The following is an 18899-nucleotide window of genomic DNA, read 5'->3' on the forward strand; positions in this document are numbered from 1 at the left end:
TAACAACTTTATTTATTTGTTTAGAGTGATACGGCACTTACCGGGAAATTTACAGCAAATAGCAGCATTCCTCAGGAGGAGTTTATGTCTTGGCTGTAGCCTAACAGACAGTCTGCTCTGGAGGCCTGTTTACTGGACGTTGTTCTAAATGAATTCTGTTTGAATGCATCAATGCCTGCTGATTTACACATTATTGTTATCAAAGCTTGTCTAAGACGACTACCAGACCCTCTCTTTGTGAGCAACAGCTGGATCGTAACAAGGTTCACAGGCAGTGCAGACCACTGGATAGCCTGCACACCACAGCCCCAGCCACCCGCCTACACACAACCAGAAAACTTTATTAAACAACATCGAGAAATACACAAGCTTAAGCATCGTGAGCATAATGTATTAATTTCTAATTGGTGTGCCTGCAGCCCAGTCGACCCCTCCTCTTCCTAGCCCCCCTCCCTTCCTTGCTAGGCTAGCTGAAGGGATGGGCCCGCAGCCCTGCGTCGAACCCAATAGGGGGGCGGAGTACAAACCTCCAGGGCTGAGCTGTGGGGGGCTGCACATATTTAAACCTGCTATGAATATTCACCACAGCCCGCCAGGGATGGCTGTTATAAAATACCATCCAGCCTCGCTCTGTCTCTCTCCCTCTCTGTCCTCTGGCAAAACCCAGACAGAATTATTAATAAATAACATGAAAATGTAAAAACTTGCCCCAGGTGGCAATGTGGAACAGAGAGAGTGGTGGAATAAAGAACAAACGATGGTAGAGAAAGAGGGAGAGGAGAGGGAGAGGAGAGGAGGAGAGGGAGAGAAGGACAGGGAGAGGGAGCAGAGGGAGAGGAGCAGAGGGAGAGGAGGAGCAGGAGAGAAGGACAGTGAAAGGGAGCAGAGGGAGAGAGGAACAGGTAGAGGAGGAGAGGGAGAGAAGGACAGGGAGAGGAAGCAGAGGACAGCGAGAGGAGGAGAGGGAGAGAAGAAGAGGAAGTAGCTAACTATCTATACATGAGTGAGTGTGAGATGTGCTCCAATGAGTCACTGTGCTGTTGTTTTGTGTTGACAGTGAGAAGGTGTTGGGTCTAGTTTAAACTCACAGATCACAGGAAGATAAGAAGAGGATGTGGAAAATGGAGTGAGAAGACAAAAAGAGTGAGGAGAAAAATGAGAGAAGGAAGGAGAAATATATCATTAAGAGAGAGATGGAGCAGGAGGACAGAGAGAGAGATGACTAAATGCACAGACAGGTACAGGTAGAGTTACAGGTAGAGGTAGAGTTACAGGTACAGGTAGAGGTACAGGAAGAGGTACAGGTAGAGTTAGAGATACAGGTAGAGTTAGAGTTACAGGTAGAGTTAGAGATACAGGTAGAGTTACAGGTACAGGTAGAGTTACAGGTACAGGTAGAGATACAGGTAGAGTTAGAGATACAGGTAGAGGTGCAGGTAGAGGTACAGGTAGAGGTACTGGTAGAGTTACAGGTACAGGTAGAGTTAGAGGTAGAGGTAGAGTTACAGGTACAGGTAGAGTTAGAGGTACAGGTAGAGTTAGAGATACAGGTAGAGTTAGAGGTACAGGTAGATTTAGAGATAAAGGTACAGGTAGAGGTAGAGTTAGAGGTACAGGTAGAGTTAGAGATACAGGTACAGGTACAGGTAGAGTTACAGGTAGAGTTAGAGATACAGGTAGAGTTAGAGGTACAAGTACAGTTAGAGGTACAGGTAGAGTTAGAGGTACAGGTAGAAGTACAGGTAGAGTTAGAGGTACAGGTACAGGTAGAGTTAGAGGTACAGGTAGAGGTAGAGTTAGAGGTACATGTACAGGTACAGGTAGAGTTAGAGGTACAGGTGCAGGTACAAGTAGAGTTAAAGGTACAGGTAGAGTTAGAGGTACAGGTGGAGTTAGAGGTACAGGTAGGGTTGGAGGTACAGGTAGAAGTACAGGTAGAGTTAGAGGTACAGGTAAAGGTAGAGTTAGAGGTACAGGTAGATTTACAGGTACAAGTAGAGTTAGAGGTACAGGTAGAGGGAGAGATAGAGTTACAGGTACAGGTAGAGGTACAAGTAGAGTTAGAGGTACAGGTAGAGTTACAGGTACAGGTAGAGTTAAAGGTACAGGTAGAGGTACAGGTAGAGTTATAGGTACAGGTATAGGTACAGGTAGAGTTTCAGGTAGAGGAACAGGTACAGGTAGAGTTAGAGGTAGAGGTAGAGGTACAGATACAGGTAGAAGTAGAGTTAGAGGTACAGGTAGAGGTACATGTAGAGGTACAAGTAGCGTTAGAGGTACAAGTACAGGTAGAGTTAGAGGTACACAGGTAGAGGTACAGGTAGAGTTAGAGGTACAGGTAGAGTTGCAGGTAGAGTTACAGGTACAACTAGAGTTAGAGGTACAGGTACAGAGAGAGTTAGAGGTACAGGTAGAGGTACAGGTAGAGTTAGAGGTACAGGCAGAGGTACAAGTAGAGTTAGAGGTACAGGTAGAGTTAGAGGTAAAGGTAGAGTTAAGGGTACAGGTAGAGTTAGAGGTACAAGTAGAGTTAGAGGTACAGGTAGAGGTACAGGTAGAGTTAGAGGTTCAGGTAGAGGTACATGTAGAGTTAGAGGTACAGGTAGAGTTAGAGGTACAGGTACAGTATAGTTACAGGTACAGGTAGAGTTAGAGGTACAGGTACAGAGAGAGTTAGAGGTACAGGTAGAGTTAGAGGTACAGAGGGATTTAGAGATATAGGTACAGGTAGAGGTAGAGTTAGAGGTACAGGTAGAGTTAGGTACAGGTAGAGTTACAGGTACAGGTAGAGTTAGAGATACAGGTAGAGGTACAGTAGAGTTACAGGTAGAGGTACAGGTACAGTTAGAGATACAGGTAGAGGTACAGGTAGAGGTACAGTTAGAGGTACAGGTAGAGTTAGAGGTACAGGTAGAAGTACAGGTAGAGTTAGGTACATGTAGAGTTAGAGGTACAGGTAGAGTTAGAGGTACAGGTAGAGGTACATGTAGAGTTAGAGGTACAGGTAGAGGTAGAGTTAGAGGTACAGGTACAGGTACAAGTAGAGTTAAAGGTACAGGTAGAGTTAGAGGTACAGGTAGAGTTAGAGGTACAGGTAGGGTTAGAGGTACAGGTAGAGTTAGAGGTACAGGTACAGGTAGAGGTACTCTCTGTATATTACCTGTACAGATAGAGTTACAGGTACAAGTAGAGTTAGAGGTACAGGTAGATAGTAGAGTTACAGGTAGAGGTACAAGTAGAGTTAGAGGTACAGGTAGAGTTAGAGGTGCAGGTGCAGGTAAAGTTACACGTATAGGTACCGTACACGTAGAGTTAGAGGTACAAGTAGAGCTAGAGGTACAGGTAGAGTTAGAGGTACAGGTACAAGTAGAGTTAGAAGTACAGGTAGAGTGAGAGGTACAGGTAGAGTTAGAGGTGCAGGTAAGTTACACGTATAGGTAGAGGTACAGGTAGAGTTAGAGGTACAGGCAGAGGTACAAGTAGAGTTAGAGGTACAGGTAGAGTTACAGGTACAGGTAGAGTTAAAGGTACAGGTAGAGTTAAAGGTACAGGTAGAGGTACAGGTACAGGTAGAGTTATAGGTACAGGTATAGGTACAGATAGAGTTTCAGGTAGAGGAACAAGTACAGGTAGAGTTAGAGGTACAGGTAGAGTTAGAGGTACAGGTAGGATTAGAGGTACAGGTAGAATTAGAGGTACAGGTAGAGGTACAGGTAGAGTTAGAGGTTCAGGTAGAGGTACAAGTAGAGTTAGAGGTACAGGTAGAGTTAGAGGTACATGTACAGATAGAGGTACAAGTAGAGTTAGAGGTACAGGTAGAGGTACAGGTAGAGGTAGAGTTAGAGGTACAGGTACAGGTAGAAGTAGAGTTAGAGGTACAGGTAGAGGTACATGTAGAGGTACAAGTAGAGTTAGAGGTACAAGTACAGGTAGAGGTACAGGTAGAATTAGAGGTACAGGTAGAGTTGCAGGTAGAGTTACAGGTACAACTAGAGTTAGAGGTACAGGTACAGAGAGAGTTAGAGGTACAGGTAGAGGTACAGGTAGAGTTAGAGGTACAGGCAGAGGTACAAGTAGAGTATATTACAGGTACAGGTAGAGGTAGGTAAAGTAGAGGTACAGGTACAGGTAGAGGTACAGGTAGAGTTAGAGGTACAGGTAGAGGTATCTCTCTGGTAGTTAGAGGTACAGGTAGAGTTAGGTACAAGTAGAGTTAGAGGTACAGGTAGAGTTAGAGGTACAGGTAGAGTTAGAGGTACAGGTAGAGTTAGGGGTACAGGTAGAGTTAGGTACAGGTAGAGTTATAGTTAGAGGTACAGGTACAGAGGAGTTAGAGGTACAGGTAGAGTTAGAGGTACAGGTACTCTCTGATATTACCTGTACAGGTAGAGTTAGAGGTACAGGTAGAGTTACAGGTACAGGTACAGAGAGTTAGAGGTACAGGTAGAGTTAGAGGTACAGGTACAGAGAGAGTTAGAGGTACAGGTAGAGTTAGAGGTACAAGAAGAGTTAGAGGTACAGGTACAGGTAGGTACAGGTACAGGTAGAGGTACAGGTATATTAGAGGTACAGGTAGAGTAAGAGGTACAAGTAGAGTTAGAGATACAGGTAGAGTTAGAGGTACAGGTACAGGTAGAGGTACAGGTAGAGTTAGAGGTACAGGTAGAGTTACAGGTACAAGTAGAGTTAGAGGAACAGGTACAGAGAGAGTTAGAGGTACAGGTAGAGGTAGAGTTAGAGGCACAGGTAGAGTTACAGGTAGAAGTAGAGTTAGAGGTACAGGTACAGTAGAGTTAGAGGTACAGGTAGAGGTACAGGTAGATTTAGAGGTACAAGTAGAGGTAGAGGTACAGGTACAAGTAGAGTTAGAAGTACAGGTAGAGTTAGAAGTACAGGTAGAGTTAGAGGTACAGGTAGAGTTAGAGGTACAGGTAAAGGTACAGGTAGAGTTAGAGGTACAGGTAGAGTTACAGGTACAAGTAGAGTTACCGGTACAGGTAGAGGTAGAGATAGAGTTACAGGTACAGGTAGAGGTACAAGTAGAGTTACCTGTACAGGTAGAGGTACAGGTAGAGTTGCAGGTAGATTACAGGTACTAGGTAGAGGTACAGGTACAGGTAGAGTTACCTGTACAGGTAGAGGTACAGTAGTAGTTACAGGTAGAGGTACAGGTACAGTTAGAGATACAGGTACAGGTACAGGTAGAGTACAGTTATAGGTACTGTACAGAGTTAGAGGTACAGGTAGAGTTAGAGGTACAGGTAGAGGTACAGGTAGAGTTAGAGGTACATGTAGAGTTAGAGGTACAGGTATAGTTACCTGTACAGGTAGAGGTACATGCAGAGTTAGAGGTACAGGTAGAGTTAGAGGTACATGTACAGGTAGAGTTAGAGGTACAGGTACAGGTACAAGTAGAGTTAAAGGTACAGGTAGAGTTAGAGGTACAGGTAGAGTTAGAGGTACAGGTAGGGTTAGAGGTACAGGTAGAAGTACAGGTAGAGTTAGAGGTACAGGTAAAGGTACAGGTAGAGTTAGAGGTACAGATAGAGTTACAGGTACAAGTAGAGTTAGAGGTACATTAGAGGTACAGGTAGAAGTAGAGTTACAGGTATAGGTACAAGTAGAGTTAGAGGTACAGGTAGAGTTAGAGGTACAGGTAGAGTTAGAGGTGCAGGTATATTACACGTATAGGTAGAGGTACACGTATAGTTAGAGGTACAGGTAGAGGTACAAGTAGAGCTAGAGGTACAGGTAGAGTTAGAGGTACAGGTACAAGTAGAGTTAGAAGTACAGGTAGAGTTAGAGGTACTGTAAAGGTACAGGTAGAGTTAGAGGTACAAGTATAGTTAGGTACAGGTAGAGGTAGAGATAGACCTGTACAGGTAGAGGTACAGGTAGAGGTACAGGTACAGGTAGAGGTACAGTAGAGTTAAAGGTACAGGTAGAGGTACAGGTAGTATTACCTGTACAGGTAGAGTTAAGGTACAGGTAGAGGTACAGGTACAGGTAGAGGTATATGTACAGGTATAGGTACAGATAGAGTTTCAGGTAGAGGAACAAGTACAGGTAGAGTTAGGTACAGGTAGGATTAGAGGTACAGGTAGAGTTAGAGGTACAGGTAGATTACAGGTAGAGTTAGAGGTTCAGGTAGAGGTACAAGTAGAGTTAGAGGTACAGGTAGAGTTAGAGGTACATGTACAGATAGAGGTACAAGTAGAGTTAGAGGTACAGGTAGAGGTACAGGTAGAGGTAGAGTTAGAGGTACAGGTAGAGGTACATGTAGAGGTACAAGTAGAGTTAGAGGTACAAGTACAGGTAGAGGTACAGGTATATTAGAGGTACAGGTAGAGGTACAGGTAGAGTTGCAGGTAGAGTTAGAGGTACAACTAGAGTTAGAGGTACAGGTACAGAGAGAGTTAGAGGTACAGGTAGAGGTACAGGTAGAAGTAGAGTTAGAGGTACAGGTACAGAGAGAGTTAGAGGTACAGGTAGAGGTACAGGTAGATTTAGAGGTACAAGTAGAGGTAGAGGTACAGGTACAAGTAGAGTTAGTACAGGTACAGGTAGAGTTAGAAGTACAGGTAGAGTTAGAGGTACAGGTAGAGTTAGAGGTACAGGTAAAGGTACAGGTAGAGTTAGAGGTACAGGTAGAGTTACAGGTACAAGTAGAGTTAGAGGTACATGTAGAGGTACAAGTAGAGTTAGAGGTACAGGTAGAGGTGCAGGTAGAGTTAGAGGTACACAGGTAGAGGTACAGGTAGAGTTGCAGGTAGATTTACAGGTACAACTAGAGTTAGAGGTACAGGTACAGGTAGAGTTAGAGATACAGGTAGAGGTACAGTAGAGTTACAGGTAGAGGTACAGGTACAGTTAGAGATACAGGTAGAGTACAGTTAGAGGTACAGGTAGAGTTAGAGGTACAGGTAGAGTTAGAGGTACAGGTAGAAGTACAGGTAGAGTTAGAGGTACATGTAGAGTTAGAGGTACAGGTACAGGTAGAGTTAGAGGTACAGGTAGAGGTACATGCAGAGTTAGAGGTACAGGTAGAGTTAGAGGTACATGTACAGGTAGAGTTAGAGGTACAGGTACAGGTACAAGTAGAGTTAAAGGTACAGGTAGAGTTAGAGGTACAGGTAGAGTTAGAGGTACAGGTAGGGTTAGAGGTACAGGTAGAAGTACAGGTAGAGTTAGAGGTACAGGTAAAGGTACAGGTAGAGTTAGAGGTACAGATAGAGTTACAGGTACAAGTAGAGTTACAGGTACAGGTAGAGGTACAGGTAGAAGTAGAGTTACAGGTAGAGGTACAAGTAGAGTTAGAGGTACAGGTAGAGTTAGAGGTACAGGTAGAGTTAGAGGTGCAGGTAAAGTTACACGTATAGGTAGAGGTACACGTAGAGTTAGAGGTACAGGTAGAGGTAAAAGTAGAGCTAGAGGTACAGGTAGAGTTAGAGGTACAGAGTAGAGTTAGAAGTACAGGTAGAGTTAGAGGTACAGGTAAAGGTACAGGTAGAGTTACAGGTACAAGTAGAGTTAGAGGTACAGGTAGAGGTAGAGATAGAGTTACAGGTACAGGTAGAGGTACAAGTAGAGTTAGAGGTACAGGTAGAGTTACAGGTACAGGTAGAGTTAAAGGTACAGGTACAGGTAGAGTTAAAGGTACAGGTAGAGGTACAGGTACAGGTAGAGTTATAGGTACAGGTATAGGTACAGATAGAGTTTCAGGTAGAGGAACAAGTACAGGTAGAGTTAGAGGTACAGGTAGGATTAGAGGTACAGGTAGAGTTAGAGGTACAGGTAGAGGTACAGGTAGAGTTAGAGGTTCAGGTAGAGGTACAAGTAGAGTTAGAGGTACAGGTAGAGTTAGAGGTACATGTACAGATAGAGGTACAAGTAGAGTTAGAGGTACAGGTAGAGGTACAGGTAGAGGTAGAGTTAGAGGTACAGGTAGAGGTACATGTAGAGGTACAAGTAGAGTTAGAGGTACAAGTACAGGTAGAGGTACAGGTAGAATTAGAGGTACAGGTAGAGTTGCAGGTAGAGTTACAGGTACAACTAGAGTTAGAGGTACAGGTACAGAGAGAGTTAGAGGTACAGGTAGAGGTACAGGTAGAGTTAGAGGTACAGGCAGAGGTACAAGTAGAGTTAGAGGTACAGGTACAGGTAGAGTTAGAGGTAAAGGTAGAGTTAAGGGTACAGGTAGAGTTAGAGGTACAAGTAGAGTTAGGTACAGGTAGAGGTACAGGTAGAGTTAGGGGTAGAGTTAGAGGTACAGGTAGAGTTAGAGGTACAGGTAGAGTTAGAGGTACAGGTAGAGTTAGAGGTACAGGTAGAGTTAGAGGTACAGGTAGAGTTAGAGGTACAGGTACAGAGAGAGTTAGAGGTACAGGTAGAGTTAGAGGTACAGGTACAGGGAGAGTTAGAGGTACAGGTACAGAGAGAGTTAGAGGTACAGGTAGAGTTAGAGGTACAGGTAGAGTTAGAGGTACAGGTAGAGTTACAGGTACAGGTACAGAGAGAGTTAGAGGTACAGGTAGAGTTAGAGGTACAGGTACAGAGAGAGTTAGAGGTACAGGTAGAGTTAGAGGTACAAGAAGAGTTAGAGGTACAGGTACAGGTAGAGTTAGAGGTACAGGTAGAGGTACAGGTAGAGTTAGAGGTACAGGTAGAGTTAGAGGTACAAGTAGAGTTAGAGATACAGGTAGAGTTAGAGGTACAGGTACAGGTAGAGTTAGAGGTACAGGTAGAGTTACAGGTACAAGTAGAGTTAGAGGAACAGGTACAGAGAGAGTTAGAGGTACAGGTAGAGGTAGAGTTAGAGGCACAGGTAGAGTTACAGGTAGAAGTAGAGTTAGAGGTACAGGTACAGAGAGAGTTAGAGGTACAGGTAGAGGTACAGGTAGATTTAGAGGTACAAGTAGAGTTAGAGGTACAGATACAAGTAGAGTTAGAAGTACAGGTAGAGTTAGAAGTACAGGTAGAGTTAGAGGTACAGGTAGAGTTAGAGGTACAGGTAAAGGTACAGGTAGAGTTAGAGGTACAGGTAGAGTTACAGGTACAAGTAGAGTTAGCGGTACAGGTAGAGGTAGAGATAGAGTTACAGGTACAGGTAGTGGTACAAGTAGAGTTAGAGGTACAGATACAGGTAGAAGTAGAGTTAGAGGTACAGGTAGAGGTACATGTAGAGGTACAAGTAGAGTTAGAGGTACAGGTAGAGGTACAGGTAGAGTTAGAGGTACACAGGTAGAGGTACAGGTAGAGTTGCAGGTAGATTTACAGGTACAACTAGAGTTAGAGGTACAGGTACAGAGAGAGTTAGAGATACAGGTAGAGGTACAGGTAGAGTTAGAGGTACAGGCAGAGGTACAAGTAGAGTTAGAGGTACAGGTACAGGTAGAGTTAGAGGTAAAGGTAGAGTTAAGGGTACAGGTAGAGTTAGAGGTACAGGTAGAGTTAGAGGTACAAGTAGAGCTAGAGGTACAGGTACAGGTTGAGGTACAGGTAGAGTTAGAGGTACAGGTAGAGTTAGAGGTACAGGTAGAGTTAGAGGTACAAGAAGAGTTAGAGGTACAGGTACAGATAGAGGTACAGGTAGAGTTAGAGGTACAGGTAGAGTTAGAGGTACAGGTAGAGTTAGAGGTACAAGTAGAGTTAGAGGTACAGGTAGAGGTAGAGATAGAGTTACAGGTACAGGTAGAGGTACAGGTAGAGTTAGAGGTACAGGTAGAGTTACAGGTACAAGTAGAGTTAGAGGTACAGGTACAGAGAGAGTTAGAGGTACAGGTAGAGGTACAGGTAGAGGTAGAGTTAGAGGTACAGGTAGAGTTACAGGTACAAGTAGAGTTAGAGGTACAGGTACAGAGAGAGTTAGAGGTACAGGTAGAGTTAGAGGTACAGGTAGAGTTAGAGGTACAGGTAGAGTTAGAGGTACAGGTACAGATAGAGTTAGAGGTACAGGTTCAGGTAGAGTTAGAGGTACAGGTACATGTAGAGTTACACGTACAGGTAGAGGTACAGGTAGAGTTTGAGGTACAGGTAGAGTTAGAGGTACAGGTACAGAGAGAGTTAGAGGTACAAGTAGAGTTACGATGAAAATAAAACCTAATATAACTCAAACGGAAAGCAGTTAGAGTTACAGGTAGAGTTAGAGTTAGAGGTACAGGTAGAGTTAGAGGTACAGGTAGAGTTAGAGTTAGAGGTTCAGGTAGAGTTAGAGGTACAGGTAGAGTTAGAGGTACAAGTAGAGCTAGAGGTACAGGTACAGGTTGAGGTACAGGTAGAGTTAGAGGTACAGGTAGAGTTAGAGGTACAGGTAGAGTTAGGGGTACAGGTAGAGTTAGAGGTACAGGTAGAGTTAGAGGTACAGGTAGAGTTAGAGGTACAGGTACAGAGAGAGTTAGAGGTACAGGTAGAGATAGAGGTACAGGTACAGAGAGAGTTAGAGGTACAGGTAGAGTTAGAGGTACAGGTAGAGTTACAGGTACAGGTACAAGAAGAGTTAGAGGTACAGGTAGAGTTAGAGGTACAGGTACAGATAGAGGTACAAGAAGAGGTAGAGGTACAGGTACAGGTAGAGGTACAGGTAGAGTTAGAGGTACAAGTAGAGTTAGAGATACAGGTACAGGTAGAGTTAGAGGTACAGGTAGAGTTAGAGGTACAGGTAGAGTTACAGGTACAAGTAGAGTTAGAGGTACAGGTACAGAGAGAGTTAGAGGTACAGGTAGAGGTACAGGTAGAGGTAGAGTTACAGGTACAGGTAGAGTTACAGGTACAAGTAGAGTTAGAGTTAGAGGTACAGGTAGAGTTAGAGGTACAGGTAGAGTTAGAGGTACAGGTAGAGTTAGAGGTACAAGTAGAGTTAGAGGTACAGGTAGAGGTAGAGATAGAGTTACAGGTACAGGTACAGGTAGAGTTAGAGGTACAGGTAGAGTTACAGGTACAGGTAGAGGTACAGGTAGAGGTAGAGTTAGAGGTACAGGTAGAGTTACAGGTACAAGTAGAGTTAGAGGTACAGGTACAGAGAGAGGTAGAGGTACAGGTAGAGTTAGAGGTACAGGTAGAGTTAGAGGTACAGGTAGAGTTAGAGGTACAGGTACAGATAGAGTTAGAGGTACAGGTTCAGGTAGAGTTAGAGGTACAGGTACATGTAGAGTTACACGTACAGGTAGAGGTACAGGTAGAGTTTGAGGTACAGGTAGAGTTAGAGGTACAGGTACAGAGAGAGTTAGAGGTACAAGTAGAGTTACGATGAAAATAAAACCTAATATAACTCAAACGGAAAGCAGTTAGAGTTACAGGTAGAGTTAGAGTTAGAGGTACAGGTAGAGTTAGAGGTACAGGTAGAGTTAGAGTTAGAGGTACAGGTAGAGTTAGAGGTACAGGTAGAGTTACTGGTACAGGTAGATGTAGAGGTACAGGTACAGTAGGTTAAACTGGACTGAGGTGGAAAAAAGACAGAATGTGAGCTCGATAAAGGACAGAAGAGAGAAGACCTTATCCAGTCACTGTACTGAGGTAGATGAAGGACAGAGAAGACCTTATCCAGTCACTGTACTGAGGTAGATGAAGGACAGAGAAGACCTTATCCAGTCACTGTACTGAGGTAAATGAAGGACAGAGAAGACCTTATCCAGTCACACTGTACTGAGGTAGATGAAGGACAGGAGAGAGAAGACCTAATCCAGTCACTGTACTGAGGTAGGTGAAAGACATGAGAGAGAAGACCTTATCCAGTCACTGTACTGAGGTAAATGAAGGACAGAGAATACCTTATCCAGTCACACTGTACTGAGGTAGATGAAGTACAGGAGAGAGAAGACCTTATCGAGTCACTGTACTGAGGTAGATGAAGGACAGAGAAGACCTTATCCAGTCACTGTACTGAGGTAAATGAAGGACAGAGAAGACCTTATCCAGACACACTGTACTGAGGTGGATGAAGGACAGGAGAGAGAAGACCTTATCCAGTCACTGTTCTGAGGTGGATGAAGGACAGAGAATACCTTATCTAGTCACTGTACTGAGGTGGATGAAGGACAGAGAAGACCTTATCTAGTCACTGTACTGAGGTGGATGAGGGACAGAGAATACCTTATCCAGTCACTGTACTGAGGTGGATGAAGCCCAGAGAATACCTTATCTAGCTACTGTACTGAGGTGGATTAAGGACAGAGAAGACCTTATCTAGTCACTGTACTGAGGTGGATGAAGGACAGGAGAGAGATGACCTTATCCAGTCACTGTACTGAGGTGGATGAAGGACAGAGAATACCTTTTCCAGTCACTGTACTGAGGTGGATGAAGGACAGGAGAGAGATGCCCTTATCCAGTCACTGTACTGAGGTGGATGAAGGACAGAGAAGACCTTATCCAGTCACACTGTACTGAGGTAGATGAAGGACAGAGGAGAGAGAAGCCCTTATCCAGTCACTGTACTGAGGTGGATGAAGGACAGGAGAGAGAAGACCTTATCCAGTCACTGTACTGAGGTAGATGAAGGACAGGAGAGAGAAGACCTTATCCAGTCACTGTACTGAGGTGGATGAAGGACAGGGGAGAGATAAGACCTTATCCAGTCACTGTACTGAGGTGGATGAAGGACAGGGGAGAGAGAAGATCTTATCCAGTCACTGTACTGAGGTAGATGAAGGACAGAGGTGAGAGAAGACCTTATCCAGTCACTGTGCTGAGGTAGATGAAGGACAGAGAAGACCTTATCCAGTCACTGTACTGAGGTGGATGATGGACAGAGGAGAGGGAGAGTGACAGATAGAGATTATGTAACAGTCAGTGGTAAAGGTAGAATTAGCCATTGCTTGCGTACTGTACTGAGGTTGAGATGTGCAGGTGTCTGATGCCCGGTGTGGGAAACTGGCGGGAGTTGATGTAGGAGACCTTCCTCAGAGCAGCGTTCATGTTCTCCAGATCCTCGCCCTCCATCACCAGGATCGACTGGGCTGGGTTGAAGTGGAACTGAGAGAGAAGAGAGAGAGCGACAGAGGGAGACAGAGAGAAAGAGAGAGACAGGGAGAGAGAGACAGCGAGAGAACACTTCAGACTTTACCACAGTGTAACCCACACTGAAAAAACTGTGTCTGAGTGTGTCTAAGTGTGTGTACAGCATAAGTGTGTGTCTGAGTGTGTCTGATTGAGTGTGTTTGAGTATACATCATGAGTGTGTGTTCATTCTTCTTCTCTGTTTGAGGGATCATAAGCTTATTGTGTTGCTCAGACACACTCAGACACAGCTCTGGGTCCCAGTGGACATGATGCACTGAGTCTCAGTCTCACTGAAGAGGCTTTATGCTGCTGATACCACAGCCTCATTCACACACAGCAGCAAAGACACAACGCTTCAGGGAGCTCTCTCTGTTTCCTTTTATCCCTCTGTTCTCCCCCTCTCTCTCCTCTCATCCTCTCCTTCTCCTGTGATTGTATTGTCAAGGTTCCCACCTGATCCTAAACACTGTCCTTAAGCTGTACTAGACTCAGGAGACCTGTGGAAAAGTGTCGCCAGAAAAAGAAAATGAAATCATTTGAAAAAGATAGTGAACTAGTCCTGCAGAGTTTTACCTCCCTTCAACTCCTCTCCTCTCCCTCTCATCCTATCACTCTACCTTAAAAGGCTGACAGGATTTAATCATGGAACAACAGTCCAAACAGGCATCCCTCTTCTCTTTATCTCCTCCCTCTCTCTCTATACTGGGAGATGAATCAGCTTCAGGCTTTAAGGGGGGAGGAAGGAGAGAAGGACGTGGAGATAGAAAGGGGGTAGGCAAGAAAAGGGAGGGGAGACTAAGTGTTTTAACATATGTTTGAATACACAGTGTATCAGCATTTTAATGCGTTTACTGTCTGTCTGTCTGTCTGTCTGTCTGTCTGTCTGTCTGTCTGTCTGTCTGTCTGTCTGTCTGTCTGTCTGTCTGTCTGTCTGTCTGTCTGTCTGTCTGTCTGTCTGTCTGTCTGTCTGTCTGTCTGTCTGTCTGTCTGTCTGTCTGTCTGTCTGTCTTGTCTGTCTTGTCTGTCTTGTCTGTCGGTCGGTCGCCTTACCTTGATGCCCTTGCCCAGGCTCTCCAGTGAGTTGATGTCCAGTCCTTCCTTACAGGCCTGTAGACAGGAGATTACCTTCTGGCTCTCTATCTTCCCTGGCCTGATGGTAAGCCCTGACAGACTGCCCCGGAAGTACTGAGTGAACCGCGACATCGTCACCTCACCACCTACACACAGAAGACACAGTTCATGAATAATAACTACATATAGTTCCACTATTATAATGTAGAACGGAAGGAAATCCTTTCAGAAACCTCAATAGCCAATGACTAAAAAGTCAGTAAGTGACAAAAGCACACAGTAATCTCACTGTTAATGGCCTTCGAAAACTTCAGGTCTCCCAGCATGCACTTTAATCAGACAGGTCCTGAGTCAGTCCCCCCTCTCTCTCTGCCACTACTAATGTACTGTTACTGTACTGTCTGTGACATTACTAGGCAGATGGGCTGGTGACATGCCACTGATCTCAGGTCATTTCTCAGACCAGGAGGTTTGTGTGTTTCACTGTGAGCCTGTTGGCAGCACCACGCCAAGCACAATTGTAATTGCCTTCAGGAGATAGTTAAGAGAGAGAGAGAGGGTTTAAACTGCAGCCTGCCACCTGCCTGGCCTCTCATGTCTGGGTAGACAGGCACTTCCCTTCAGCATGCAGTGTACAGGCTGCATGATAAAACACACAGAGAAAAACACGCACGCAAAAGCACACTTTCTCTAAGAGAATGAGGGCTGGAAAGAACAACATCACCATTAGAGAGAGTGCAGAAAGGACAGCAAACGCTGTTTCTCTACAAGACCGTGTGAACTCTGCCTTAGTGCAAACGGTCAATCTGCTGGCCTGAACAATAATCCACTGACTCTAGAGACACACTGAACTTTCTCTATCAAGCTTCTTTCTATTTTTCTTCCCTTTTTTCATGTCAATTTCTTTCCTTCTAAAATGCCAATTCCATCACACAGTTTCCCATCCCGTCACCACTAGCTCAGAGAGGCTATGCTTTATGCAAATGAGCACTTATAAAACGCTAATGTAAAATGAACAAATCATGTCGCAAATTCCTTCACAGCCAGGGAGAATAATCAGTCCTCATCTGCGATTACCACAGAAAGCCTGAGACAGACTCCTCTAGAAGTTTGAAGGAACTTTCACTAGAACTTTTCAGTGGAGGTGGTCGCTAGCAGCTAGTGTCTTTGAAAAGGCAATGGTCAGAGCTAATAGCGCTGTGTAAAGATAACAGGGTGGTTACTGAGGGCTTAGTTCCCTTCAGAGAGGCCTAATGGTCGCTGACCTCCATCTCTATTCAAGGTCTTCTAATCCCTTCTTCAGGGCTACACAACTCCATCTGCCATTCAACTCCATCTGCCATTCACCTCCATCTGCCATTCACCTCCATCTGTCATTCAACTCCATCTGCCATTCAACTCCATCTGCCATTCAACTCCATCTGCCATTCACCTCCATCTGTCATTCAACTCCATCTGTCATTCAACTCCATCTGCCATTCAATGAAAGAGAAGAAAAACAGCAGTTGTGGAAAGGAGAAGTAATGTCCCTCACCTCTCCTCTCCTCTCCTCTCCTCTCCTCTCCTCTCCTCTCCTCTCCTCTCCTCTCCTCTCCTCTCCTCTCCTCTCCTCTCCTCTCCTCTCCTCTCCTCTCCTCTCCTCTCCTCTCCTCTCCTCTCCTCAACCGTTCCTCACTCTCCTCTCCTCCACTCTTCTCCTCCTGTCCTGCCACCCTGTTGAAAATGGCCTGATCTATCTCGACACATCATTTAGGGCTACCCATCATTACACACATTCATACAGTCATTTAGCAACAGTAACAGTAGGCTCTACTGTAGGAGAAGTGACCTTTTATCTATTCTTTAACGGGGCGTTGCTGAAGACAGCTTGATTGTATCTTCACTTTTCAACTTCATTGTGCATCGAAGATGGATTACAAGCTTCATACAAGCTGATGTGTATTACAAAATACACATCATGCACACAGAACTTCAACGTAAGACTGGAGAGAGCAAAGCTGACACCACTTGTCCAGTCAGCTTAACTGATCAGCTGTCAGGTCAGATCCCCCAAACATTTCCCCACATCGAACCAGTCAACAGTGGCACACAACAGGGGCAAGACATTGGTTGCAGATCGTCATTGTCATCATTTTCCTGCCAGGTCACCCGTCATACAAGTCGGTATTCGACATCCATCCATGTCTGAAGACGTTTGAAGATGACGTTGAAACCGGCCACTAGGGGCAACAGTGAGAGCTGTTAGCTTCAAGTTGGTTTCGGTTTTGCTAGGGTGTCGTGGACGGGGATGGTGGATGGGCGTAAGTATCGGATTATAAGGGTTGCATGTTCGAATCCAGCGATAGAATGTTGTTTTTTATATGTGTGTTTTAAGCCTATCCCAAACCTTAAGCCTAACCTTAACCATTCAGAGTTAATGCCTAAACGTAACCTCTTTCAGCTAGGGGGCACTATTTTTATGTTTGGAAAAATAACGTTCCTAAAGTAAACAGCCTATTTCTCAGGCCCAAATGCTAGAATATGCATAGAATTGACAGATTAGGATAGAAAACACACTAAAGTTTCCAAAACTGTCAAAATATTGTCTGTGAGTGTAACAGAACTGATATTGCAGGCGAAAACCTGAGGAAAATCAAACCAGGAAGTGGCTTCTATTTTGAAAGCTCCATGTTCCATAGCCTGCCTTCGCTCCATTTAAAGGGATATCAACCAGATTCCTTTTCCTATCGCTTCCTCAAGGTGTCAACAGTCTTTAGACATAGTTTCAGGCTTTTATTTTGAAAATGAGCGAGAAAGATAACATGGCATCAGTGGATAGCTGGGTGTTCGCATGAGTTTTGCTCGCGCAACAGAGTGGGGCAGTCATTGTCTCTCCCTCTCCTACTGAAAAAGAGACCGTGCCGGTTTATATATTATAGATTATATATTTTTAAAACAACCTGAGGATTGATTATAAAAAACGTTTGACATGTTTCTGTGGACATTACGGATACTATTTGGAATTTTCTTCTGCGATGTCGTGACCGCTCGAGCCTGTGGATTTCTGAACATAACACGCCAAACAAATGGAGGTATTTTGGATATAAAAATAATTTTTATGGAACAAAAGGAACATTTATTGTGTAACTGGGAGTCTCGTGAGTGAAAACATCCGAAGATCATCAAAGTTAAGAGATTAATTTGATTGCTTTTCTGATTTTCGTGACCAAGCTACTTTGATGCTAGGTGTTCATAATGTTTTGTCTAGTGATCGATAAACTCACACAAACGCTTGGATTGCTTTCGCTATAAAGCATATTTTCAAAATCTGACACGACAGGCGGATTAACAACATGCTACAGTGTGTTTTGCTATATTGCACTTGTGATTTCATAAATATAAACATTTTTAGTAATTTTTATTTATTTGGCGCTTTGCAATTCAGTGGTTGTTGATGAAAATGATCCCGCTAAAGGGATCCGTGTATCAAGAAGTTAAGTTTAAAAACTTCTAAATTTAACATTTGAGAAACATGAAAGTCTAATTCTGATGTGAATTAGACGTTCATGTTGATCTATAATATTTTTTGATAGATCATCATTTATCATCAGCATCATCATCATTGTCATCATCATCACCTTGCCAGCAGGCACCCAAAGTAAGCTGCACGTCAATCTGAGATGGGTGGATCGGCCAATCATCTGTCACCAGGTAAGGGTCGTAGGTCACTCCGTCCACGTAGAGTGTCACCACAGGAAACTCCACGTTAATGACGTAATAGTGCCACTCCTTATCACAGATCTGCACCGGAAAAAGACAGAGAGAGTGAGTGAAAGAGAGAGTGAGTGAAAGAGAGAGTGAGTGAAAGAGAGAGAGAGAGAGCGAGTGAAAAAGACAGAGTGTGAGTGAAAGCGAGAGAAAGGGAGACAGAGAGAGTGAGTGAAAGAGAGAGTGAGAGAAAGAAACAGAAACAGAGAGAGAGAGTGAGCATAGCCTTGCTATTGAGAAAGGCTGCCATAGGCAGACCTGGCTCTCAAGAGAAGACAGGCTATGTGCACACTGCCCACAAAATGAGGTGGAAACTGAGCTGCACTTCCTAACCTCCTGCCAAATGTATGACCATATTAGAGACACCTATTTCCCTCAGATTACACAGACCCACAAAGAATTTGAAAACAAATCCAATTTTGATAAACTCCCATATATGTTGGGGGAATATCACAGTGTGCCATCACAGCAGCAATATATGCCCAGGTCAACCAGTGAAGAACAAACACCATTGTAAATACGTTTTATTTTCCCTTTTGTAGTTGAATTATTTGCACATCATTTTAACACTGTACATAGCCATAATATGGCATTTGAAATGTGTTTATTCCTTTGAAACTAATTGTAGAACTCTTTGGACTGTTAAATCCTGTCAGCCTTTTAAGGTAGAGTGGTTGGATGAGAGGGAGAGGAGAGGAGTTGAAGGGAGGTAAAACTCTGCAGGAATAGTTCACTTTATATTCATTCATTTTTGATTGATTATTTCACTTTTGTTCATTATCTATTTCACTTGTTTTGGCAATGTAAACATATGTTTATCATGCTAATAAAGCCATTTGAATATTGAATAGAGAGAGAGAGAGAGAGAGAGAGAGAGAGAGTTTGAGTTTTTATAAAACCTTTATTTTTTACTCAAGTGTTAACATAAAAAAAATGACACACTGCCTTTTCAGAAATGAAACAACAAATGTAATTCCTAAACAAAAATAAATACATAACATATACATTCAACTTATTTCATCAGCAAAAAATAATTTCCCCTCCTCTACAAAACAAAGCGCTCCTTCGTAGGCCCACTTCTCCTC

General features: G+C 43.9%; 1 protein-coding gene across 1 annotated transcript in view; it reads right to left on the bottom strand.

Annotated features, from left to right (window-relative positions):
* The window catches only part of LOC112266161 (calsyntenin-2), a 423803-nt gene that overhangs the window by 16763 nt on the left and 388141 nt on the right, over window positions 1-18899 (bottom strand). Inside the window, exons 9-11 of the mRNA XM_042296343.1 lie at window positions 17685-17847; window positions 14047-14213; window positions 12821-12969 (exon numbers count right to left, since the gene is read on the bottom strand). Of these exons, the coding sequence (XP_042152277.1) occupies window positions 12821-12969; window positions 14047-14213; window positions 17685-17847 (479 nt within the window). The remainder of the gene's footprint in view (window positions 1-12820; window positions 12970-14046; window positions 14214-17684; window positions 17848-18899) is intronic.

The sequence above is a fragment of the Oncorhynchus tshawytscha genome, linkage group LG13 (assembly GCF_018296145.1).
Source record: "Oncorhynchus tshawytscha isolate Ot180627B linkage group LG13, Otsh_v2.0, whole genome shotgun sequence".
NCBI classification, from domain to species: domain Eukaryota; kingdom Metazoa; phylum Chordata; class Actinopteri; order Salmoniformes; family Salmonidae; genus Oncorhynchus; species Oncorhynchus tshawytscha.